The sequence below is a fragment of the Prinia subflava genome, chromosome 5 (genome assembly GCF_021018805.1).
Source record: "Prinia subflava isolate CZ2003 ecotype Zambia chromosome 5, Cam_Psub_1.2, whole genome shotgun sequence".
Classification (NCBI taxonomy): domain Eukaryota; kingdom Metazoa; phylum Chordata; class Aves; order Passeriformes; family Cisticolidae; genus Prinia; species Prinia subflava.
In genome coordinates this window covers 15,197,117-15,224,505 of record NC_086251.1, presented here as the reverse complement: position 1 = coordinate 15,224,505, position 27,389 = coordinate 15,197,117, and the positions used below count along the sequence as shown (strand labels likewise).

Below are 27,389 nucleotides of genomic sequence, written 5' to 3'. Positions count from 1 at the left end.
TTTGTTCCATCTGGAGCTCAGAAGGAGGTATGAGGAAACAGGATGCTCCTCCCACCAGGCCTCTAAGTTTTTGAATCGAATTGTAAAAGACCAAATAAAAGGAAAAGGAGAGAATCACCTGCTTTTGCCTCCTGTTAACCCCTTTAGGCTGCCCTGAAAATAATCTGGTTGTATTTCAGCCTGGTCCTGATTAATTCTCACATCAGGAACCATTCCACTTCAGAAGGGGAGTATGAAGGAGTCTCCATTAAGCCTGCAAGCAGATCCATTTAACTGACTGGGAGCACTTATACCCGCTGTGTTTCTATGCTATAAATCCTCGAAACCTGTTCCACTGGTGACAGATGGCCTGGTTCAGGATTAATGAAACAAAATATCTGTGCCAATGCATCAAACAGCTGAAGAAGCTGGTATCAGATCCCCAGCCAGAGAAAAATGTGCAGACTACTTCTTTCCTCTTGGAAATTTTTCCTGGGGTGAGGAGCAGGAAAGGCTCCTCTGGCCATTAGTCTGGGAATTCCTGGCAGTGAGCAGTCCTCCTGGAGCAGTCCTGGGCAGCAAGCTCCCTTCTGCCTGGAAGGGGGGACAAATGGCCAGTGTCTGTGGGATTGGCCAGAGCTTGCTCCAGAGATTGGCTCCCAGGGCACCCAGGATGAGGTGCAATACCAGCCAGGTGCCTGGTTGGTTTGTGTTGGATGTGCTCTGTAGGCTGTTTTTTGGGGTTCCCCCAGTAGGAATGCTGTGGCTGACTGTGACAGTCAGGTTCAGTGGGGTGCTGAGCAGCTCCTGCTTAAATTATGCTGGAATGTATAACAGTGGCACAAAACTGCCTACCACAGAGGGGCCTCGTATTCCATGCTGAAACAGTGACGGAAACAGAATGAGCAAGGAGATGTTGTATCTGCACAGTAAAAATACCCAGTAAATTAATATTTTTAATTGCTGTTACACAGAAGAAATGAGAAAAAAATTTACATTCCAAACAAAGAATTAAATAGTAAAATCAGCATAAAAATGTGTTAAGAAAAGATCCCAGATCAAGTGGCTGTACTGTATGTGGTGACCTTTACAATCACAGTAAAGAAAGTAAATGCTAGAGACTTTCAGACATGGCAAAGTGCTTGACTCCCCAGGGGAAAGCAGCTGTTTCATTCACATCTTTCAGTGCACTCTGCCTGGAATGTGTGGAAGGGAGGCTGGAGCAAGAGATGGGTCCATGACAGATTAGTGTTCAGGACAGACCAGCCACTCTGCATTCTCAGGCAGGCAAAACTGCCACTTACCTGGTGGCATTTGCTTTTTCCTTCCTTGTTTTTGTTTTGTTTTGGGGTTTTGTTCTTGGTTTTGTTGTTGCCCTTTTTTTTTTTTTTTTTGAGTTTCATTTAACAAAGCTTCAGGTTCTGCTGGCCTGACCCTGCCAGCACCATAGGCTTGGAGCAAGCCTCCCCAGCTGAATCAGGAGCAAGGCTTGGTCAGCAGGAACCTGCACAAGCAGGGACTAGATAAATATGTTTGTAGTAATTCAGCACCATCGCCCAACGGGCTGGTTTTGGTTTCTTGCTTTTTTTCTGTGAGGAAAAGGTGTCTTTTATTTCCTTATGCTCTGTCTTTTGACTGATCCACATTGGCCCAGTCATGTTCCCACTGAAGTCTTGGTGGCTCAACCCCTGCATCCTGTGCTTCAGCCTCACTTTTGAGCCATCACACCGCTCCAGTAGCTCATCCGACAGCAGCATAGCGTCACCACAGAAACAATACAAGCCACTGAAGTTTTGGCATTCCTGCCAGCTGGCAACGTCTTTTTTTCATTTTTAGTCTGTCTAGAGTTGTGTATTTCTATTCTTTACAGTAAGAGCAAAAATAAAATAACATTAAGAACATTTTCTCCAAACTAAGAAAATGAAAACCCATCAAATATTTTAAAGAAGCCATAAAAATTTGCATTGTGTTTGCTTCTGAGTTCATATTAAGATTTTACTGCAGCTGCTTCAAAATTATGGTCCATTTCACATGTACACGGCTCACATTCCTTGGTATGTAATTCCTTGCCTTCATTTTGTTCAGCAGCTAGTGCTACAAAAACTAGGTAGTTTCTAGCTGTGGTCCAGATTTAGATCAGTGAACAGTGGCATTTTTTATCCTAGTTGAGAACATGGTGATGATTCAGAGCTGTATTTCTAGATAACTTTTGTTCTGGGCCATAGGACTGGTGGTACAAGCACTTCCTTTGCTACAAAACCCCCTGCTTCCTTCATTCGGGTGAAAAGAAAGGAATTAAAGAAGGATGTGCCGACCTTATTGATCCCATCAAGGCTTTCTCTCTCTGCTAATTTTAAAGCCAATAAAACTTACAATAAGATAAATTAAACATCCCTTTGAAAGTTGTCTCATGAAACCCAGATGACCTTCTGCAGACTGAAGGTTGAACAGAATGATTTCATTTTCTGTTCCAGCTTTTTCAAAAGCCACAGCAGACTATGAGGTCCTCTGTTTTGGCTGGATTATATTTACTGTAGCTAACAGTGAGGGACAAGACCAGACTGCAAAAGTTGGATGCAAGGTTCACATCTAAGAATTTGGTCAAGGCTTTTAGAAGAGCTAAAAACCATTGCAAAACTGAAATTAGAGAGTTCAGATTTTTAAGCTAAACCTCCCTCAGAGTTCAAGTGTAGCTGAGCCCATGCTGTTAACCAGCATGAATAAATATTTTGCATTTTTTTCTATCTGATGCAAATTGAAAAGGCAGTCACACATTCCATGCTTTAAGACAAGTCCTGCAGATCTCTAAAAGCAATTTTAACATTGAAGTTGGATAATACTTGAGACTTACATAGCAATTGCCATCTTCAAAGTGCTGTATGAGCATCAATCCTCACGATATCCTTGTGAGGTAGGTTAGGGCTAATATCTCCATTCTGGAATGGGGTGAGGGCCTGGTCCCCTTATGGGATAACTTGGCATTGCACTGGCCCTCATAGCCCAGATGTGGACCTGGCCCCAGAAAATGTGACTCAGCCAGGGCCACAAAAGGAGCAAGCATGGATAAAAGGCAGGAGAATTACCCAGGAAGATTTCTGTTGTAAGAAGTCACTAACTTCCCATCCTCTTCCAAGAACACAGCTATGGTGCCTTTGCTTAAAAGATACCCTGTCTGTATTCAGAAACCAAGCACAGGGAAAGAGGCACCTGCCACTGAGCTCTACAGTTGCTGTTTGCTTTGATCCACTTCTTCCAGAACAGCTCCCAAAAATACCATGACAGTAAGATCAAAACACAAGTGTTAGTGTCAAACTACAGGACTGGAAAACTTTGAAGAGCCACTAAAGAGTGCCAAGTTCTTCCTGGGAATTTTATAAACTTGTGTAAAAATATATAAATTACCTCCACTGATGACAACATGAAACCTTCAGGTATCTACTCAAAAGCCATGTTAGAGTAATTCTTAAACCAATTGGTCTTATAGATGCCTCAATATGGAGGAGTAAGAAGCCAGGTATTCAGCACAGAGTAAGAGTAAAGCTTAAAGTTTAAATCCTCTGGCTTTGTTCCTCTTGACCTGCCATTTCTACATGAGCATCACCCTGTGACACAGCCCAGAAGCCTTACTAGCACTTAAAAACAACTTGCAATTAGCACTGCTTCTTTGACTGACCCTGGGAGTTCTGTGCAAGGAGGATCCACCTACAGAAAGAGGGTGCAGTAAACGTGCTGCATCTTTTGTATGTCCAATTAAAGAGCAAAGGGCTTCCAAGAGGGTGCTAACTACAGAAAGTAACCAAACCACGTGTGTAAGCTCAAGTGACCATAGACAGGGATGGCAGAAGGATGTTTGGATACAGCACTGTGAAAAGAAAGCCTCTGTGCTTAGCAACAAAAGGAGCTGCTGCTGCTGGGGCCAGGAACACTACACCACCTGGAAGCCTTCATTACCTCTAACATTCCTGGGCCAAAGACCTGGGTACTTCTCAAGGACTGTACTCCTGAAAAGGAGAAGAATGGGTAGAACCTCAATTTTACAGTGCAAAGAGACAACAGGAGGGTCCACAAAAGCATCCTCCCAGACAGTAACACCATTTGTCAGATATGAACACCACTCCCTTTTTTTGCTCTATTTCAAAGTGAAGATTACCATCGCTGGGGTTGAGGGAACAGTTCTAATCCCAAGAAAAGTTATTTAATAGACTGCCAGCAACTGCTTAGTGCTTCTCAGGATTTAGGCATCTCAAAATTGTGTCAGATCACAGTCCACAGCAGCTGGTCTCTTCCCAGCAGGAAAGAGCCTCCAGGAAAACGGTCTCATTCAAGTAATATGGATTAGAAAGAGGAATGCAGAGCCAGAGAGAGATTTTGAAGATTAAGAGCCTTTGCCGGCAAACCTCCAAGACAACAAGGACTCTCCTTCGTATGCTGAGGGCTCTGCCTCGTTCCCAGGAAGGCTGAAGCTGTTGCAGCACTGGGATGAGCCACTGTGACTGGCCAATGTGTCCCATCCAGGTCACTTCAGGTGACCTGTTCCAGGACAGCAAGGGAACAACAGCCCACCTGGGCTGCACAAGTTTCTGCTGTCCCACCCAGAGACCTCTGCCACCAGAAATTGCACCTCTGATGGCCAGTGGAGAGGACAGGCCTCCTAAGAACACATCAAAACTCTTTTCTGCAAGTATCCAGTGGCTGATGGTAGAGCAGGACGGCAAAGCGAGCCAAGAAGAAAAAGCACACAGAAAAGCAACTCAGCTATTTTCAGGCAGCAAAGACTACTCGTTTCTAGAGAGGAAAAAAAGAGAATCAAAACTAAAACTTTTAAATAAAGCTTACTTTATCACACAAGCATTTCCCTCAAATCAAAGGGAAGCTCAGGATGTGGGGGAGCTCCTCTGAAGAACTGCCAGCTAAGGACTGAGTGTGCTGGACTGGCCCATGCCAAGGAACTGGGACTCAAAGACTGCAGTGTGCTGTCTGTTCACATGCTGGGAGGATGGTGGGGTTCACCCCAAATGCTCAGACTTCCTCTTAGCTGGGTCACCATTGCAGAAGGAGATTTCTGAACAGGCAAGCTGAGTAACAGCAGGTGACATCTGCAGAGAGCTACCCTGCAGGGTTCAATCTGTGGCCAGGAGATAAGCAATGCTGATGAATGAAAATGGTTTATGGCTCTAAATTCCCTTAGCTGTTTACTCCAGGCAGGCCCCGATGTGCCAGTGAATGAATACTGACAGTATTACGTAACAGCATTAAAGGGAAGGGATTACACGGGGCTGTGCTACCTCTACAGTGCTTTCCCTCTCCATAATGCAGCTGACCTTTCTGATCCCTGTCTGAAAAGCAGGAGGTGCCCCTACGGGGTCAGGATGGTTAACCCAGATTTCTGTAATACTGGCTGCATTTGCACTGAAGGATAAGTCATGGGGAGGTAATGCCTATTCCCTGCCAGGCACACCAGGCGAGGCTGGAGAGGAGCGGGAGACCCACTCAGCACCTCCCAACAAAAGGGAAAAGCTAGCAGGGTTCTATGTGAGTCCATGAGAGCTTGAGAAGGAAGTGGTAGGCGTGTTGAACACAAAGGACAATGCTTTTCAGGAAGCTCTGCTGAAAAGGGGCTTTCTAAAAAAAAAAAGAAGTGGTGCAAAGAGAATCATTTTCTACCAGCTGGCAAACAAGGCAATCTACATCCAAAATCAGGGCCTTGATCACAGGAAATCTTCACACAAAGATTCAAGATACTGCAGGCAGCAGTACTCAAAGTACTACTGAAAGTGCTACTAAAACTTAATGGGTGCACGGAATATTACTAGTAATAGGACATTGGTGCCTGTCTGCCATACTAAGAATAATTAGGGCATACACTAAGTGAGACAATGAGTAAGTTCTGCTTTAAAAATCGAAGTTCCTTGCATGCCCATTACATCTCACTGGTGGCTGCAGGCACCGTGTAACTGCGTGCATGTGGTGAGGGAGAACACGCGGGCCTGGCTAAAAAGATGTCCCTGAAATCCCACCAAACTCCTGCTCTCTACAGTCCTGCCACAGGCAGCAATGCTGACTTGCACCTAGAAACCTGCCCTGAAGCTGTGGTCACTGCAATCAAAACACACAGCACTGCCAGCACACCTCTTGCTCTGTGCCCTCAGCTTGGGGTTCTGCTTTCATGCTGGTTCTGCTGGGTACTGCCCCACACACTGCCATTGACTCCAGAGCTCCGTTCCCAGCTGGATATGCTGGTTTTACTCTCCCTCCAAGCTTCCTTTCAGCAGAGGGGTAACTCCAGTTTGCAGACTGAGTTTGTAATACACAAAAAGAGACAAACATTGGTTAAATTAATTTTTACCTATGACTTCAGCAGAGATCTGTGCCTGTCTGCCTACAGTCAAAAGCAAGCCTTTTAGCACAGTGCATGGCCAAAACTCCTTTCCACCAGCCCTCCTCTTCCCAGACATTCAGCATCGATTTCAAGACTAACAAATAAAACGCAGTAGTACAGCACTTCCAAGGCAGAAAAGTTCAATGAGTAACTACTGCAGGGGCAGTCTAAGCTTTCTGATGTGGACTCCGCACTGAAATAAGCTGTATTTCAGAAAAAGCCAATGAAAAAAATTTAATTCCCAAAGGTAACGCTTCAAAGAAGCAAAATCAACATCACCAGTGTGCCTAGAGAAATGGAGATCTCTCTCAGGGGTGAATGCAGCTACAGCACCTGAGATATAACCCACGAGTTCACAGACTGTTGGCACTCGGCCTAGCTCCTCTTCCTGCAGTCCTCTTCGTCTCTGGTCTCCACGGCCGACAGCGCGATCAGCATTTGGGCCGCGTAGTACGTGGCCATGATGATGAAGCGCGAGTAGGGCACGGGGAAGCAGAACTCGTTGAGCGCGATGGTGAGGTCCGACACCATGAAGAGCATGGCGCCCACACAGGCCGACAGCTTGGTCCACGTCCACAGGTCGTTGCACAGCTGCACGCCCGCCACCGCCCGCCAGCCCATGAAGCCGATCAGGGCGATGTAGACGGCCACCAGGTAGGTGAACGGGCCCGAGAGGTAGGAGTACAGGAAGGCGTAGCAGGAACTGGAAACAACGCCCATCAGCAAGCCCGCTTTGAGGTCCAAAGGCTTCATGCCAAAGGCTGAAGAGTACAGAATGTGTGTGATGGCGAACATCAGCAGACCTGGAGAGAGGCATTGACACAGAAAGTGTGACCTTTCATCAGTGACTGGCAGTCAGTAGCCAAAGAAAACATTCCTTCCAGTGTTACCTACCAGTAACACTACCAGTGATAACCATACTGACCACTTGGGAACATTTTATTACAAAAATCTGTACACGGGAGATAGCACCAAGCCCCCAATCTAAAAAAAAGCTCCAGCACAATTACAGCTGCAGTCAAGTACAGCTCTGCTGTGACAAAAGCCTTTCTTCTGAGAAGCTGGGTGGAACTAAGCTGCTGGAGAAGGAATTGATCTTGTTTTTCAGGTAGTTACTCTTCCCCTGCTTTGAGTAGAAGGTTGGGAGCAAGGCAGACCAAAGATCACTCCCTCTAAATACCCACAGTGTTTTTCTCATAGGTCACATGTGGAACAGGAAGACTGGAACCACAGCAGTGTAGGAACAAAACATGACAAAAGACACTAATCCCTCTGAACCCTGACACAAAGCCTGCCTGTATTTAGCCACCAACTCAAAGGCACTTGAGGACTAAATGTGGCTGCTTCTCCATCTCTGCCCATAGCTGGGAGAAACCTAAGCTGGAAAGAAGCAGCTGGCATATTTCAGGGACTGCATCAATGTGATCTGCCAACAATTTTATGGCTATTTGCAAGATTCAGATGAACCTTACCAGGAATCAGTCAGGGAAAATAAAATCCCGCTTGCCTTTGAAGTGCAACACCCCTGAGAAATGCCAGATGTGGGTGTTGGAAGGTGCTGCCCATATATTATTCACTTGCCACTAATCCATTTGACAAAAATATGTCCCAGTGTGTTGGTACAGCTGCTGCCTCCAACTGTCATAACAACTGTAGATAATGGGCCACAAACAGAGCCCAGCTCCTTGGGTCTTCTGGTTCCCAGACCCACACATGGTGCAGCTGCAGGCTCTCCAGCCTTATCCTGGCAGGGTTATTAGAGGAGCTGGAAGTTTTGATGCAACTCTAAAGCAAGAAATGGAGAAAAGGATCTGGGAAGCAGAATCCTCCAGCAGGACAGTTTTTCATGTTTAACATGTGATGTGCTGGTGTAAAGGGCAGTCACAAAAACCTGCAGCTGGCAGATACTGCTTCAACCTACTACTCTTGTGCTGAGGCAGCTTAAGGAAGTGGAAATGTCTCCCTGCCTTTGGGAAAGACCAGATCAGACACCCACTGAGAGCTCAGCCGTGGTGAGATGAGAAGGAAATCCACAGGAGTAAGGGGGCTGCTGGGATCTGTTTGGCTGGGTGAGGCTAGAGAAAATGGACAGTGTGTATGGGAAAGAAGAGAAGCACAAAAGAGGACAATGAGAAGCTAACATTGCACCTCACGGACAGAACTGAAGAAGTGAAGAAACTGAGAAGGGATTTAGGACAAGAGCTTTTTATAGGGTTATAGTGCAGGAAAGGTTAGAGTCCAGGCAGGTGGTAAGGAGAAGAAGGATGTGTTGCCCTAGCAGTGAGGAAAGTGGCGTTATATGGAGCATTGTGCAACAGGGGACTGAGGACTGTGTTGCCCGTCATGCAGGCATCTGGGAGCAAGGAGGAGGAGGAGAGGACAGGATGCAGCAGGCAAAGAGCCTAGAAAGACAGGAGGAGTTTCATGACATGTGGTGAGACTGGTCACAAACAAGGGAGTTGGCTCCCAGATTTACTCATTCAACACCCATAAATCAAGCTTGGAAGTGGGGAAACCTGTGATGGCTGCACAGGGAAGGGGCTGCATTTCTCTTGTGCTTCTCAGCCTTTAACTTGGTCCTCTCAGCCACATCAGGAAGATCAGCCCTTTTCTCCCACTTTCTTCCTCTGGGTTTCCTCAGGTTGGCAATACTTTTGCTAGTGCCTGTATTCTTCACCAAATGCATAAATTGTTTCTAAGTGCCTGCTGTCAAAGGAGGTGGATATTAACACTGTGAAGTAACTTCTACATGCAGTAAGACAGTAGTCAGTAAGTATTGTGTTATTCGTGGACTGAAACAGCAAAAATTAAAAACAAGTCAAGTGTGCCAGGAGTAGGTTCCCAGGCATTCACTTCCCTATAAAGTAATGAACAAATGTCCTTTTATAAACTCATTGCCTCAAAAGCTTTTCAAATGAGCCCAGTTTCCAACCCTTTTCAGTCCAAAACCTGCAGAAATTGAACAGAATGTAGATTTTTATCCAGCATTTCCTCTTCTCTCCTGAAATTTCAAATTCCAACAACTGATGATGTCAAAAATATTGTCAGTTGTCAGTAATAGCACCTTGATGAGTTTTAAATAGGAGAAAATACTTTTTGCAGGCAAAGTGAAGGATGAAGTGGAGCAGTGCACTTTATCTGCTTATATCTGAAGTGAAAATAATAACACTTCCCTTCAAAGGGTAGTAGCTCAGTAGGCTGAGATTTTCAAAATGCTCCAACAGAGCTTTTCTTCTCCTTAAGAAGAAAAAATTTGCCTAAAACCACAAAGTAGAACTTCTTAGTTGTGAGACTAGGGTTGAAAACCTGACTCATTTGCAGATTAAAACACATCAACTAGATGCTGAATTGCTGCAACTGGTTAACCTTCCTCTAGCACTAACTTGGAGAGGAAACTCAGAGATATACCAGTTACACAGGAATAGAGAAACAGAGAGCAGCCCATACACAAAAACGATCATGGGGAAAATTGGGCCTTGAATGTTTTCCAAGTCATAGCTGAAGGAGCAACTCCTGGAGGCAAAACCAGTTGGGCTGAGGCAACTGAGCCAGGTACTCCTGTTGGGAGGAGGCCCATCTGTGGGAATGTCAGCACTCAACACAGAAGGGATGGCACCTCAAGAAAGCTGGAGCTCCTCAGCAACGTGCCCAAGGTTCAGCCAGACAGATGCAATCCTTAGGGTCTAATCCAAGCCCCAACAAAATTAGTAAACATTTTTACATGAACTTTTAGTGGGACAGGGATAAACCCTTGGGAAGCAGGATTAAAACCAGATTCAGAGCATTTAGCCTTTCATATCTGGCACTGCACACGCTTCCTTCTCATTAAGAAAGAGCTTGTGGGAATCCCAGAATCAAACTAAATACTAACTTCATGAGAGAGGGGAAAAGTAAGTCTTTGACTTTCAGAGCTGACAACAGCACAAGTTGGGAAAGTTCCCTCGTTCCATCACATTTTCCAGTGGGACAGTCACAGCAGCCAGTCCATGGTGGGCGTTACATGTGATCCCTGTGCTGGTTAAATTACCTTCAGAAACCCCACCAGTCGGTTCAGTGAAGGACTCAACTGCTGGTGATTTCTTGTGACAGTCTAAGGCCAGGGAGAGAGTTGCTGCAGGCAGGTTCAACATTGCTTTAAATGATTAATCTGAATCGTTATGTTCCAGTCTGCAAACTAGCAAAATAAACCATGCTCATTTTGCTCTGAGACGTGGATCTTTCTGTAGAGAAGCACTGCAGTAAGGTTTGTCCTTGATTGACCATCATTTAAATGTTTTGCAAAACAGACATGTCTTGAACAACAGGCTGCATGATTCACACTGATGAACCTGCAAGTAGGACAAGATTGCTCCTGCTTTGGTTTCTATCATCCACTTAATGCCTCCCTCAGGCTATGGGCTTGTCTATCAAAACATAAATGTCCTCTCCACCTGTTTTCCACCAAGGACCTTTGCACAGTATGTTCCATCCCAAACCTCACAGCAAAGGGCTGACAGATCTCCCTGCAGAGAGATAGGAGGTAAATACTTCCCATAGTTTCATGAGAACTGATGGTGCCACAAGTGTTTCCTTCTCTTCCCCAGGGATTCCGGCATGCCACCTTCTCAACCAGCCATCCCAGATGCTGTGACACATGCCAGGAATCCTAACCTGACCCAATTACCTCTCTAACCTCAAGAGAAGCCCAAAAGAAAGACTCATCCATGATGTGATTCCTCAAACCATGATGGATTTTAGTCAAGGGATGAGTGCTTCCCAGTGCCCGGGGCTTAAGCTGTACATGAATAAACAAAACATGTGGCCCAGCAACTCATTACTAAATAAAGAGAGTAACAGCTGGGTACTGTGGCATCCCTTTAGGACTGACACTGTACTCACCATGAATGAAGTAGCCCTGCTCCTGCCAGATGAGAAAGGCGTCTCCCACTGCCGAGAATATGAGTCCCGCTAGGATGCGGCTGGCACTCCGGTGTGACACTAAGAAGTTAATCCCATGAGCCAGAAGGAAAACCCACAGGCAAAAGATGGGCAGACATTTAATGAGGGCACTGAACCAGGAGGGGCTGGAAGTTGGCAGCCAGAGGACAAAATAGACACAAGTGGCTTTAAAGAAGGGCACCAGTTTGGGGCCTTCACTCTTCACCTAAAGAAAACAAACATTAGAAAACAAGAAATTAATAGGCTCATCAGAAGCACCAGTGGAATAAACTTCATAACAGAACTGGCTCCTTCCCTTTGAAAGTTGTTCTTCCATATACTGTCAGCTGGCAGTGTTCCTACCCCAAGAAATGCTAGTTCAACTTGACCATGATCCTCTCCCTAGACCTTTGTGACCCTCTCTGCTGAAAACACTTCTCAGTTGGCAGGATGGGCTTTGGGTGGTGGATTTGGAGGAAGTTTTAGAACCTTTTAGTTGTTCCACTGAAAATATTTAGGATATTATTTGAACTCCTCTGGTTCTCCTTGTCACCTATCTTGTGTTTAGACTAACCCCTTTTATACACCTTTCCAGGAGCTGTGAAAATACTGCATGCCCAGATATATCCCAGCAGCAAACAAGCCAGTAAAGGCACAAATCTTCTCTCCCATTTTCACAAATCCTCCTGCTTAGCCAGTTGCAGATCACCCTGAGGATACAACCTCTCTCCTAACCCATTCCTTCCCCTGCCCTGTAGCCTCATGCCTGGAGCTTGCTGTTGGCATCACAAGCATCAAAACCCAACACATCAACCTCCCAGGTGAGGATGTCACTTCCTTGGCTGACTAATACCATCATCAACCTCATGTGGCTTTGTTCTAGCATTACATTAATAATACAGTACCCATATTACAGGAAATGTTTTGACTCAGGGTTCTACTGTGTAAATACAGACACAAAAATGCAGCACGAGCACTTGGCTACTTCTAACAAAACCACAGGAGGGTCAGGGCACAGAGCTACGGGCTCCACAAGCTGGCTCTGCTCTTGACAAACACTTAGCTGAGATCACTCTGCACAGTAATTTGTGTTGTGTTCACCTGCCCTCCTGGAACATTTCTGCATTTCACTGCAGGTGGGGAAAACTCCACATGAGAAACAAACCTGTGATTTTATTTTCTCCTGGAGAAGACCTGAGAGCCAAAACAAGGAGCAAAGGAAAAGATTGCTTCCATGCCTGCCTGAGCTAGGTCCTAGACTCTTATAGGAGGCCTGTTTCCTCTTGGACCTAAGGCAGTGCAACCCCCAGAGCTCCCCTGCAAGCAGGGGTCCACCCTCAGTCTTCTCATTTCTTTGGTGAAGCAAGATCTATTTGCTACATATCACAATGACTTCCCACTACTCATGGCCACTCAAAGTACACAGAGGCCTCCTGCACTGGAGGAGGACATGGGGGAAAATTTAGAGGCATCCAAACTGATTTCACACTGTAAAGTCCAACTTGTCTTTTTCTTTTTTTCCCTAAACAACTTGACCCTTTTTCTGCTTCCTGCATCTTGGGACATAGTCATGACCAGTGTCTATCTTCCTTTGATGCAGGGTGCCTTGGTGCAGATACCTAGAGCAGGTGAAGCTTGCACAGGAAATATTCTGTGCTTAGAGTGCTCAGGTGATAAAGCCTAATCTCATAAAAATTCCGGAGCTTTTATGGGCACAAGCAAATGGAGGCAGGTGAAGTCGGAAGACAGAGGCAGAGGCAGAGGCAGTGGAGGGCATCTTCACATGCAGTATCTAAAAAGGGAACGCAACCTCTGAAGCAGAGAGGCTATAAATAAAGGGCATCCCAAGAAGACAGTGCCTTGAAAATTTTTCTCACATCTGATGGAAAGTTCCCCAGCATATCAGCAGTTTCTTGGCAGTAAGGTATTTTATCATACATTATTCATAGGCTATTGCCAACACAATTTTTAAACACTCCATTAAACAACCAGGCTACACAATTCCCTAACAAAAGGACATCAGCAAGCCGTTAACTTTCTTGTATTACATGGGGAGCAGTCGTGAGTCTTCTACTTAGGCTGTCTCAATTAATCACCATTTACCACTCCTTGTCTGCATTCCCTGGGAAAATTCTGACAGCAAATAGCAAATGAACTTGAAATAAAAGTCATAAAAACTGTCTCCTCACAGTACTGGGGTTGCCTGGGAACTATCAAGCATTGTAGGGGAAAGAGTGCATAGAAGCATACAGGAGAGTATTTGGGTTAATAAACATGGTAGGTTTTATTTAATACCTCGTATTAACAGAAAAACACCTGCTAGGAGCAGTTACAATTACCATCACAGCTTGCCCTCCCCTGTGTGCACACATGATGAGACAGGTTTTAATTACACTTGTCGTTTCCCCAGGAACCTTGCCTTACTGAAGCTAAGATACAAACTTGTGCAGAACAATTATGTTTGCTTGGTAAGCTTAAAATTACCTTTTCTCACTCTCTGAATGTGAATTTTGCAAGCCCAGACAGCTTTATTTTAGAATAATGGTTTGTATTACTTCCATCCTAATAATAATTGAAGAATTTTTCATGCATAAGAGTTACTGCACTCTCATGTAAGAATAAGCTCCTACTTCTAGAAGGGCTACAGGCTTCTCATCATTGACACTTTATTTCTTAACACTTTTTCTCTGAGTATATTTCAGATGAGTTATTTCCAGCCATGCCGTTGCCCATCACTGAATGCTGCAGCTAACTGCAGCCCCTTTCATGGCTCTGACCAAGATGAGGCCCCATGAGTGGCACTGGAAATACTTTGGAGAAGTCCTCCAAGACAAGCTGAGGGAACCAGAGGATGAGGCTGGGGATTATCCTCTGTTTGGTCACATGCCTGAGGCTTGGAAAGAGGTGATGTGGCAATCTGCCACCTGAAGGACAAGTCAAGACCAGTATTGGAAAACCATGTGCCAACACAACTGGAAGCTGTGGCTTGAGGAAAGCCAAGCATATAATCCATGACGGGACTTACTGTACCACAGAGAAGGGGAACATTGCTTCTTGTCTGAGTGGATAAATTGGATTAAAACACCTTTGTCCCTGTGTCTCAGAGACAGAATGTGAGATGGGGCTGCACCATGGGGCTGGAAAAGGAAGCACTTGATGGAGGTGACAAGATCCTTTTTGCTAATGTGTGTGATTGTCATGGTTTTAAGCTGGGTTTTGCCATTTTGTTACAAATTCCATTTAATTTTTCTTCCCAAATCTTTTCTCCTCCCACTGCTAATTTACTCTGTGATAAAATGCATTACAGAAAATATCTTGAATGCAAAAACAAGGCAGTATTTCCAAGATTTGAATTTTTAAATGAGCATAATTTAGGGCTTTTTCTCAAGTGCTGTGTTGAGAAACTAAGTTACTTAGAGTCTTTAAACCACTGCAAAGCCACTATTTCTGTATTTGTAGAATTAGAGTAGAAGTATTATTTACTAAATTATCTGTATCCAACCAAATCCAATGAAACCCTCCAAGACTTAGGCAGACCAGGAGGAAGTTATGTCTTTGCTCTCACCAACAGACTTTGTGCCAGATATCTGCAGAGGTCCCTTCCAATCTCAACCATTCTGTGATTCTGTGATCTTCAAACAGAACACGGCACTGCCATGTGCAGCTCTCTGGAGGCTCGGGGCTTGCATATCCACTTCCCTAAGTGTTCATAGGTTTACAGGATCCCTTCTTGTTTTGTCTGCACTCATTCTGCTCCAGTTTGAAATATTGCTGTATGTAGCCTGTTCTGATTGCTGCAGGCACATAACTAACCAACCAAAAAAATTTACACCTGGCTCCGCTACTCCAGAATAAGCCCCATCTACAGAGGAACAGCACACTCACAAGACAGTGCCCTGATTTCCTTTAACATTTTGGAGCCAATTGTCTGTATCTATATAACAAGTGAGATAGCAAATCCAGCTGCCACAGGGACAGAGACATCTTCCTGAGGTATAGAAGAGCATCAGAAGCTTGTTGCATTGAAATGCTAAAGTTGGACAGAGTTCACTGTTCCTAAGCCTTGCACTGGCCCCAGGAAACAATGTGCAGTATCAACTAATGCTCTCCTCTCTGCAAAGCCCCCTAAATCAGCCTGCAATGAAAATGAGTATACAGACACCAGCTGAGTGCCAACCTGCTGTGGGGATATGGCTCACACCCACTGGGCTGCAAAGTGCTGCTTTCCAGAAAAAGTGCTATAAAAATAATACTCCAGCTATTCCACTAAGCAACACTTGAGCACAACCATGTGCACTGGCCAAAAAAAGCTGGGCTGTTGTCCTCCACCCAGCCCTCCTATCAGCCTTGTACCACTTTGTGTCTGAGCTGCTCCTCCTGGCTTTTGGCATCCAGCGTTGAGGATCCTGCCTTGGTTCTGTCCTACTGTGACAATAGCTCTCACCCCCCGTTGTGTGCCAATAGATATTTATTTGGCTTTGTTGCCATGTTTGCTGCCACTGCAAGCCCATGGCCCTTGTTTCTCATTGCCCAGAATATGTGGCTCTCCAGCTCTGCTCTCCTGCAGGAACAAACATGCTCCTGGGGGACAACCGATTGCCTATTGCCGTTTGTCAAGGAAAGTAGAGGCTGGTACATGTCCCAAGTTGCTCCTGAATAAAATTCTGAAAATAAGTGCTTGTTATGGAGGGTGGTGAAGAGTAACTGAACCAGCCAGTCAACCTGCCTGAAATACTGTGTTGGTACAACATATTTTTGCAATTAATAGGAGGGTTTATGTATGTGTTGGAGATGCCAAGGGCCAAGCATCCAAGGCAGATGGCTCCTGAACAGGCTCCACATGCTGCAGGAAATTCAGAGTGATAGATAAACCCTCCTCCCTTCAAGCGGAGACAAAGACTGTAGAGACTGCATCTAAAACACAATTGTAAAAGAGCAAATAAATCATAAAAATAAATAGCAAAAAATGTCACATGTTTTGTATGTGGGAGAATTTGCATGCTAATAATCCTGTCTTCATCATGCTTATGCCATGCAATAAGTTCTGTCAGGTCTTTATTACAGCTTCTGGCACTCCCCAGCATAACTCAGGGCCTCTGTTTCTCCCACAAGGGTAATGCAGTGAAACAGCTCATGCTCAGCTGTTCAGTCAGACTTGTTTGCAAGGGATCAAAAAATCATGGATTTGTCTGACAGGAGCCTCTGTTGTTCAGCACAAGCCAAAAGTAACAGGACTCTGCCTGAACACTTCCAGCCTGCAAAAGGACCATCCTCCCAGCTCAGACACGTGAAAGTCCAAGGCAGCTCTTCCACCCCCAGGGTCTCTTAAACTCCTGCAAAATAGGGCTGATTTGTTGGCTTCCATCATTCCTCCCTCTACCCCAGCAGTCTGGGTACTCTTTTCCCCACCTCAGTTAAGCAAGGTAAGGTCCAGCTGTACTTCCAAGCTTTGCTCCACAACAGACTAATGCAGTGTTGAGAGCTAGAAATACTTGACTTCTTTTTCTTAAGACCAATCTGTGGCTATTAGCCAGAAAAATACAATTAAAAAATTGGCAAGGGCCCTCACAGTTCTTGGGTGGTGAGCTCAGCTATATTGTTGCACAAATTCTTGGCACCAGAAAAGTCATCCTTTGGTGGAGGCACAGAGGAGCAAGCAGTGGATGAGGATCAATCAAACTGGCTTCAAACAAGGGCCCCTGTGCATGGCTGGGCTGCTGCAGACACAGCTGAATGCAGGAAGAGGAACCACAACAAAACTTATTTTCACCACCAAGTCACAGTGCTACCCAGCTTGCAATCACATTAACACTCAGCCGAATCTGCAGATTAACCATAGAGGGGATGAAAACCTGCCAGCACCAAGGGTGCTTCCAGATGAGTGACTTCCCCTCAGATGCAGAGAGAAGGAGGAAACTTGCAGCACGAGGTTCCCTGCAGATGCCTGGCAGCAGGGCAATGTTTGTCTGTGCCAGGCTCTCCCAGGTGGAATGGCAGCTCGAGCCCCCGCAGCGAGGCAGCACGCCCGGGCACCGCGGGGCACGGCACGGCCACCCAGCAGAGCAGCAGCAGCTGAGCGTCAAAAATGGGCTGGTTTGTGCCAGGAGAGCTGGGGAGCACGCGTGCTGTGGCAGTGACAAGAGATTGCAGACACCACTTTTGCAGTGTAAGTAAAACAGCAGCCCCATCTTGTCGTCCGGTGCTTAAGGAAGACGAATGTAAAACTTGCTGGGTGCTGAGCAGTCACACTGACCACGCTCACAGGGCTGCTGACAAGGACAGGCTGGCTCAGCGGCCACTGTGACCTGGGAGCTCTTGGACATCACAGCTCTCTGCTGCTACACCCATGAGATAAAAAATATGCATCTGCAGACACCCGGTATGTAAAAGTCACAAATGGGAAGCTGGAGTCTTGCCCTCAAACGACTCCTTGTAGGAGGCTCTAGAAATGTGAGGGAACAGTCCCTTAGGAGCCTAGAATAGATGGAGGAGGTTCTGGAGCCAAGGAAATCACCCCACCGCATCAGGGCACTGCTTGTGCCACATATTGCAAGAGGAGACCACTCCTACTTCTTGCCTTTTAAACCATGACATTGCCCAAAGCCATCTTGAGACTGGACCACAGCGTTCCCTCCAGCAGTTAAGGAAGTTACAGTATCCATAAAAGTTCTCTCTTGTACTGAATAGAAGATGAAATCCTGTTAGTTTGGCTAATGAGCGATGCAGCTCTGTCTCTGGGACCTTCCTGCACTACCCAGGACCTGCTGCTACCAGGCCAGGCAAAGTCAGGTACTGGGACACCCACCAATACCTTACAAAGTCACTGGGGTACTTGCCCTTGGCTTTCTGGGACTGCAGGGAAGCCTTCAAGGTGGTGAAACCTTTCTTTAGCAGACGTTAACTCATAAAAAATTACAGACAAATACATTTCACCCTGAAGAGTCAGCCTGGGAAATATGTATTTTTGCTAAGGTTTGTTTTTGGGGGATGGTTTTGCTTTTGTCCATTACCAGTCATCTGTCTTGTCTACTGGACTGGCCCACAGGACCACAAGCAGGGCTATTTTAAAAACCTCTTCTTAACCTGCAGACTGACTCCACATCTGTAGCAATGCTATAGCAGTTTGAAGAGTATAATAATGTCAATAATGTGCCACTAGCAAGCACTAACAATATTAAACTAGTCAAGAATTCAAAAGTCTCTTCAGGCCTGCAGGGGCTGTCATCGACTACAGCTTTCAGGGTAGTTCAATGGCTCTCAGAAATGAAAGCAAAAATATAGTATTTGCCTGAAAGCATCTTATCTCAGAGCAAAGATTGCTTTTCCCTCCTGGGATTCCAGATCTTGCTTTTTGTGTAGCAGAAAGCAAGCCTCTCCAAACATTTCCTTTGCTGTAACACAAAAGAACCCCTTGCAGATGCTTAAAAACCTGAACCACAATGGGTCTGTTGTAGCATCTCTGTCTTTTCATTTTGTTCATCAGAGCTGCAGCGCTGCCACAGCAAGGGCACGCACCCTTCCTCTTGAGTGAGGTCAGGTGGGCCCACATCCCTACTGCTACCCTGGACATCAGGAGAAGGCTGTGAAGCCACAGGGAATTCCAGGAGCCAGGTAGCCAGCAGCCTGAAATGCACAGTTGGCACCTGTCCCAGGCAATTCCTCACAGGATGGGAAGGGGCAATTATTTGGCCTGTCACACTAGAATCCAGATTTAAAAATGCTGCTGCTTACAGAAAAGTCTCCACAGCTTATCCTGGGGAGGGCTTCCAGACTACAAGCACTTGTTCTCAGGAGACTCCTGATATTTATATCACACTTTTCTGTGAAAGGGAATGCAGACTTCTGTTACTCAGGAAGAAGCAGTTTTAGGTAAGCCCAATGTGTGAGCTGCAAGGCACAGAGCCACAGCAAAAAGCAGCACCCCTTTGCAAGGCCCACTGCTACAGATGAGTGCCACCCACTGACATCTGCCCCCAGAGCTGTGTGGCAAAACCAGAGCCTCTCTCCAGCCTCTGGTGCAGACCCAAAATAAAATACCCTAGGGAGAGCAGAGCTGTCAGTTCTTTCTTTGTCAGCACCAAGGGCAGGCTGAATCTCCAGGTAATAGCAGAGAGGGATCTGCATAGAGAGTGCTTTGTTCCCAGGGCTGAAATCCATCTTCTGCCTGCACTCTCCCATCTCCAGTGTTATTTGCACCCCACAACCCACTGCAACATTTATGTGCTTGTTGGAAGGCCCCAGCCACTCTGTCATTTTGCTGTGGCAGTGGGGATGCACAGAAGAATGTGTACTCAGGGAAAATGGGCGCTTGGCAAAGCTCTACCCTGCCCCATGCTGCTTTGCCACCAGGGATTGGTATTTGTGAGGGAAGGGAGGCCCTTCCTGCCAGAAGCAACCTCTTGAGCAGAGAAATGTCATTTTACCTACAACCTGTGGAGAATAAGGTGGGTCTAAATGAAGGGCATTGCAGGCACTGGTGCTGTTACAGCCCTTTGCAGGAACAGCTAAAGAGCCAGCAGTGCAGCCCAGAAGGCAGGTGGCACACGACTGTACCAGCCCTACCAGCTGTTGCCAAAGACATGCAAAGAGTGAAACCGCCTTAGGCATTCAAAAGGTGCTTTTGCAGCACACCTTTCTGGCTCACACAACAGACTGGTGCACACTTGGCAGAGCAACAGGAAGGAAGAACTGAAACAGGAGGGGAAGGCGGCTCCCAGTGTCTGGGAAAGCTGGTGGCTCTGCACAAGAGACTTTTGCTGTGTGAATCCTCACAAGGGGCTGCAATAATACCAGCGAAGGCAAACAGGGCTGTGCTGGGAAGCACAGGAGGGACCGCTCAGTTTGTCTTATGCCTATTGGGAAGCTGAACAGAAAGTTTTACTCTACCTGTTTATCATGTCCTGCAGGTTGAAAGCTTATTAAATACTGATATTAAAGAAAATCAGAAGGGACAAATAGCAATGAATCCAAATAAAGATGTGTATTTAGAGAGATGCTGCTCTGATACCTAACAAAAAAGCAGCAGCTCCCCTCATGTTATCATGGGATCAATATGCTGAAGAGACAGGAGGGTGTTAATGTCAAAGGATGACAGCAGACCCATAGATTTTATTTCCAATATCTATTCTTCTCTCAAGATGCTGTGACCTGGATAAGTCAGTATCAGACACAACTTACCTGAAGACAAACTGGATCTTCCCAGTCACTATCAACAGATGTGGAGTGGGCAGGTGCAACACTAACCTGTACAAAGACTAACCCACACACTCCCAGGACTCACACTGATACACCAAGGCTTTTACTTGCAAAACCCCTGCTGCAATCAGGCTGCATAAACAAATGCAGACCACATGCACAAATGAGCTGCAGGACTATGCCCTTTATATTGAGGGTATAAATCCAGAGATGCAACCAAGCAAAGTGGAAACTTCAATTAAAACATCAATTAAGTGATAACCTTGTCATCACACTCCTTTTATATCTAGGTTGCAGGGAAATCCACAAAACTTGCTTAGTTCCTCCTGTAACGGAGCACAAGTCAGCACTACTATCCATACCCTAAAAAAATCAAGGACACAGGCACATAGGGATACAGTAGCCAAGCCACGGCCTCAGCCCAGTTCTGCTGAAGCCATGGGAGACATGTAAATCTGAGGATCTGTCTGGTGTGCTTAGAATGTGCTGAAAAATGAGCAGCTGGCTTAGAGTCAAACTTCCCTCAGTCTCAAGCAATGATTCAATCAGAGGCTACTTGCAACCAGTAGAAAGGCACTTATTTTGATACATAACAGGAAATTTAATGCCTGATGCCATATCTGCTTCCAAAGCTGGTATCTGGTGAGAAGCAAAACATGAAACTTTACCATTCATTCAAACCTGACAAAGGTCTCAAGGCCAATTTGGTAACAAGGGTTGTGTCATCTTTTCTCAGTTTTAATTAGAGGAATTAGTTTTTGGGAGAAGACTAGCCTGCTAGTAGAAACAAGGCATTTCCATAGGATTGCAGCAAGGTGAATCAAAAGAGCCACCATCCTCACTAGCAGGCAGATTTGCAATACAAGAGTCGGCCTTGCAACACTGACTTAATGCAAGAAGAGACACAAGTTCCATTTATTCAGAGAGAAACTGCATCTGTGCAACTCTTGAGTCAGAGGCTGCGGAGAGAGCCCCTGGGCTCTGCTGGTGTCTGAAATCCTTCCCAGCCCAGCACACCTGAAATCTTTAGGAAAACTCTTGCCCAGCCCATCTACTGCCTTTCAGCTGTGGTGGTGTGTAAACTCCTAGACACAGTTTTCTGTGACATGTCACCTGGATACATGCTCATGACCAGCATTATATGGAGGCATGCCCTAAACTGACACATTTGTCACACAGAAACCTGTCATTAGCTGAAATGCTATTGAGATTATGGCAGTACAAGAAATGGAAATAGGAAGGGCACAAGCAGGCTAGAAGAAGGAATAGCCATCACCCTCATTTTGTGTATGTTGCAGTAAGCAAAATCTACACCTCTACTGTAATGACAAGTCTACTGGGTGTTGTGACATGAAGGACAGTAGGAAAATTAAGTGGTGATATAATAACCACTTGGGCCTCCAGGAGGGAAGGGAGTTATGTAACTAATAATCCTTTTGCTGTTCAAGAATTTCCACATGTTAGCAGAAGACGGGCTCCTGATGCCATCTTTTTCTAAGAGTCTAATTTCACTGGAGTTATTATTTTGTCAGCACTATCAAGTTACCCACAGAGAAGATAACTTTGGCTCTTCTGCCGCACACAGTGTATTTTGGATAGAGATACTTGGACAGGAAAAGAGAACAGAAGAAATGCATCTCTGTCCTTTCAGAGGAATTACGTATAAGTACAGACTTCTGAACTGGACCCACAATCTTAATGCTCAAAGCACACTTTGAACAACACACCCGTGTGCCTTGAGTGATACACTTGGGTTAATGAAGCCTTTAATCCACAGCACTGCCTGCAGCAGTGATCAGCACTGCCTGCTTAATGCTCCCTCCCTGGCACTGGGGAGAACGTGAGAGAAGCCCGCACATTGCAGGCTCTGCTAGCCCACCCTCCCCTAGCAACAGCTACAGCAAAGAATGTCAATGTCACAGCAAGAATGTGCAAGTTCAGTCTGAAAAAACAAATCATGGCATGTAACACTATGCCTGGGCTTCAGCTGGCATAAATCAGCACAGCTTCGTGCTCAGTAGGACCAAAGTTTTTAGGCTTCTCCCAAAAGTTGGGACTGACACAAATGTTACCAAGATACAGCTAAACTTTGCTAAGGTCATGATTCCCTCCCTTTCTTCAGTGAGCTCAGAAGTTTGGAAATAAATTTCTATCATTCATTTACATTGGCTTGGCTTTTATAGTAGTGCCGTATTTCCATAATTGTCAATGCATTATATGAAGCCTCCTGCATAATAAAATCCCAATTTATGATGCATTTAAGTAACAGAGGAAATTACAGTGAAAACAGCCATGTTGCATATAAACAGAGAACAAGTAAAATTAACCATAAGAGTTACATCTAACTTAGATGGTTGCTAACATTTCATTCATTAATGCAGAAACAACACATGCTCTCTTTCAGAAGCAAAGGCTGAAATAGTTCCAGAGTGATCTGGCTTTCTTGTTTTCAGCAGAAATTTCAGGATTATGGAACACCCTTTTCAATAATAAACCTTTAAAACCGTGCTTAGACCTACTACTGCTACAGTTGCCCATAGTGCAGAGTCTCTAAGCAACATGATTTACATCAGGTTTCCAAACCCATCTGGATCAGTGTGGTTTGGCCCCTGTTCAGAAACACAAATGATACCCACCCACTTCTCCAGCCCTATTCCATATTTCTTGCTGGTAAATATCTTTCCAGACTGTATCTTCCAGGTATTTTGCCCAGGTTTTGCAAGTCATTTTTATACTCTGTCCCAGTGACATGCTGCATCTTTCCTGAGGGCTGACAAAGGCTGCTCTCAGAAGGGTGCTGCTGCTTCTCACCCAGAAGGAACTGGGCTGAGGGCTCCAATTCCTCAGTGCAGTCAAAACAACGTATCCTTTCCCAACCCAGCTGTCTCTGTTTAAAGATGCAAATACACCAGAGGACGAATGGGAAGGGATGGAGATTGTTAAGACAGATTCTGGTCAATAATCTGTCCCAATGAGTGTTTCATCTGTCTCCCACACATACAACTGTGCTAGGTCGAGTACAAGTCAGGTGTGGAGGCAATGTTGTAGAGATGAGAGGGCCTAGTTCATCTTGCTAGGATATCATCTACAACTTCCCCCCAAAGAGATTTACCCTTAGCCAATTAATATCTGTATTTCCCATACCCTGTTTTCCTCAAAGGGCTATGATGCCCTACACTAAGTTTAGCCCTAACTTTAGGGACAAAATAGGGTCCTTTGAGCAAGGAGCATTATGTAAATGTCAGAATGACTGCATGTCCCCAGGCTCATCTCCTGCACTCTTGTGGTTCCTGCAATCATGGTGCCTGCTGGGCAGAAAGGTCCTTAGGGCAAGAGCTATCTCCCACAAGCTCAAGCTAAAAACTGCTTAGATAACAGTGTTGGATGTGGGGGGAGCTGGATAAAAATCACTAATGAGTGCTCTTCTATTACGGTGGGACCAGTGACAACGGAACAAAAATGGAATTAAACCTCACATATCCATGAAGTAAACACGCTATTTATCAGCACTGTGCTGCAACTGCAGGCTCTCAGCCCACATGGCTTTATGCAGAAAAAACAGCTTTTAATCAGAGCAGTATCAAAAAATAACAATTTTGGAGCAGGACTCTCCTGCTTGCCTAGGAGAGTAGGCAGTGAAAGTTTCCCTCCAAGGTGACTTCCAACCAGAATGAGCATCGTTCACCAGATGGAACAGGATGGCATACAAATGCATCTTCCCAGCCACAGTCCAGCACCATGGAAGTCTAGACTCTAAAATCAGCAGGACTCCAGAGCTTTATCCCAACTGAGGACCTGGCACAATATGTTAAAAGGCACTTTGGCACCAGACTTGTTTATTTGTGGCCCTGCTCCCCGCTCAGCACATATGGATTGTGCAGCCTCAGAGACCACAGCTTGACGAGCTCTGCACAATGCTGTGGTCTCTGTGTGCACCGAGCAGGCATTCCAAGCCCTCCAGGCAATGATGCACACCTGGCAGCCAGCACAAACAAGCAGTCCTAGCTCGATCTTCCCCAGGAACCATCCTTGCATGCCTCCTTCCCACTATCAGTTGTACAGCAGACTTGGGGCTCATGGGTTTCGACTCCTGTTAAAAGAGTGTCCTAAGGAAGGAAAGAGGTGGAGACGCAGGAGAGCAGGTTGTGTGTAAGCAGCCAGGGCCACCTACTGCAGTGCTGTACAAAGGCCATCACAGAGAGTGGCAAGAAAACTTCTGTCACTCTCAGATATGCTCTTCGGATGCTCTCCCCATTGAGGGGGATGCTGCAGTGTGCTGGGGGAGGACATACACTACAGACAAATCAATTCCTCTGGCTCATTTGATTGTGCCTCAGGCGCTGCCCCTCCAGAGAATCTCCCCATCATGTCATGGCAGTGATATCCATGCTGGCTCCACAGACCTGGTTTATCTATACAGCAAAGGCAGTGCAGTGCAGAGATAAGGGCTGAGCCCTAAGGCGAGCACCCAGCCGTGCCCAGACCGATGGCCACTGCCCTTCCCTTGGGGGGAGCCCACCAGCTGTAGAGCCACCCTGCTCCTCACCTCCAGCTGTGCACGGACCACACCACGCTCCCGGGCAGCACAGGCTGCCCACGACACCCATGCCATGGGACAGCCAGCATGGAGCAGCACAGTGCCCTCCTTCAGAGGAACAGCAACGTGACAACCACTGATGGAGATGTGCAAAAAGTTGTTCCTCAGAACACTGAAAGCTTGCAGCTCTTTGTTTTGTGAGCTGTGTGGAGGATCAGTCACCCTCCCCTCTCACCTCCACAGCAATGGCAAACAGCTGCAGCTCTGGTCACAGCTCACAGTCTGATCCAGCTCCACACAGCTTCACACCTGCATTAATTGCCTTTGGAGAAGTAAATTGTTCTTGTGTCAGGGATAAAGCCAGAGCAGAAATGTGCTTTGTTACATGTCAAAAGGGCAAGTGAGAAAATAAGGGGTTTTTTCATTTTCCTCCCCAGTTTACCTTCCTTAAAACCTTCTGGTCTGACCTCTGTACACCCTTCCCGACACGTACTCGTGCTTTGGTCATTTGCCTCAAAGCTCACTTGAAATAACACTCTGCAAGACCACCCCGATGCACTATCACAGCAGCCAAGTACTGCCTTCTGCAAACGGTGAAACAAATCCTGTCCGTTTCTGAGCCATTCCAGTACTCCCCAACGAGAGATTTTACTTCCAAGACACACAGTTCACTATAACCAAAAGCATTACTGAAGGACAAATTCAGTTTATGGCACAGAAGCATGAAGATACCAAACCTTTCTAACTATTTTGGAAAAACACCAAAAAAAACCTGTTTGGCACTATAACATTATAATTCCCGAGCTGCTTCCCTCTGTCTCTAGAGATAAAAGTCATCCCCAGGCTGCTGATGAACTTACCAGGTACTTGTTAATAACTGGGGGAAAATTCATCTGAACTATCAGACAATACAGCCTGCTGTGCAGAACTGGCAAAGCAATTTAGAAGTTTTGAACACTAGCTTTGTGAGTTAAGATCAGGATAAGATTTCCACCTGCCAGAGAGTATGCAATAGCCTGGCCCTTAACCAAAGTATTTCAAAACAAGATGAGAATGGATCAGCAGGGAACCAGGATACCAGCAGTAGGTGTTCGGTGCTGCAGCAAAGCACCAGGAAACTTTCCCACCAACTGCTATCCTTAACAGCGCGTGTTAGGTCTGCTGGGGTATTCTAACAAATCCCTCACTTTTTAGAAAGGGGAACATGCAAAGCAGCATGTCTAACAGTGCAGCTTCTCTGCTGTTCTGGCAGTTCTTCCAGCATTGAAACAGACCCTGTTCACCACCTGCAGGGGCAGTTCCTTGTATTGCTGGCACAAGCCAAGAGCTCCTTCAGTTATCAGCTTGGTTCCATCAATCCAAGAGTTCTGCTGCACACATCACCTACTGATAGGACAGCAGTGACTTGCTACCTTATTGCTGGTTACGTTAATTAAGCATCGTGACTCCCCATGAGACAGGCAGGTGACACCAGTCCCAATCTCATGTCGTTAGGTGATGGAAGTGCCAGATTGGCTTGGAGACCAGACAGGTCTCAGCGAGAAGTCACTCAACCTATGGAAAGGTCTGCCCCGCACGGGGGTAAACACACGCCTGAGCCCAAATCAGGACCTGGACAGCAAAGCCACCTCCGATGGCGAGGCAGAGGTGCCTGCGAGGGCAAGGGGAGACGCGGGGACAGGAGGATGCTGCCGGGCACAGCCGCGACGCGAGCCCAGGGCAGCCGGGGCAGCGCCGCTCCGAGCAGATGCAGTGCACGTAGAGCAGATGGACCGTAGATGTTTTTAAAAACACACATGACAAGAGGAGGACGCGGCGGAGAGCCGCCCGGGCAGGCGCGCCGCTGGAGCAACAGCTGCCGGGCGGGCCGGGTGCGCATCGCGGGGGGCGCCGGTGGCCGCCAGCGGCCGCGCTCCCGGCGGCGGGGGGAGAGGAGCGCCCGCCGCGCTCGGGGACAGCGCCCGGGGCGCGGGTGGGAGGGCAGCGGCCGGGAGCGGGGACAGCGACCGGGAGCGGACCGGGAGCGGGCACACGGCCGGGTGCCCGTGTGAGGGGGCGCGGGCCCGCCGCCCCGGCCGCGCGCGGCCCGCACTCACCACGGTGACGGGGGACACCATGTCGGCGGGGCGCGCTGTCCGCTGTCGCTGTCGCCGCTGCGGCCGCTGCCGTGCCCGCTGCCCTGCCCGCCCGCCGGGGCGCTTTTTTAGGCAGCGCTGACGTCACTGGAGAGGGGCCCCCGCGGCGAATGCGCTGCGGGGAGAAGGAGGGGGCGGCCCCGGAGCGGCCCCGGGCGGGCGGCGCCGAGCGGGGCGGGCGGCCCCGGCCGCGGGCCCGCTGAGGGGAGGGCGCGCGCCGCGCTGGGCCCCGGCAGCGTCAGCGGCG

The 27,389-nt window shown here is 46.8% G+C and overlaps 1 protein-coding gene across 1 annotated transcript; it reads right to left on the bottom strand.

Annotated features, from left to right (window-relative positions):
• Positions 1-915: 915 nt before the first annotated feature.
• On the bottom strand, positions 916-27,389 carry TMEM86A (transmembrane protein 86A). The gene is made up of 3 exons (XM_063398129.1): positions 27,104-27,389; positions 11,237-11,501; positions 916-7,161 (listed from the first exon to the last, which is right to left on the bottom strand). The coding sequence occupies exons 1-3, from the start codon at positions 27,122-27,124 to the stop codon at positions 6,734-6,736; spliced, it is 714 nt and encodes a 237-aa protein (XP_063254199.1). The 5' UTR covers positions 27,125-27,389; the 3' UTR covers positions 916-6,733.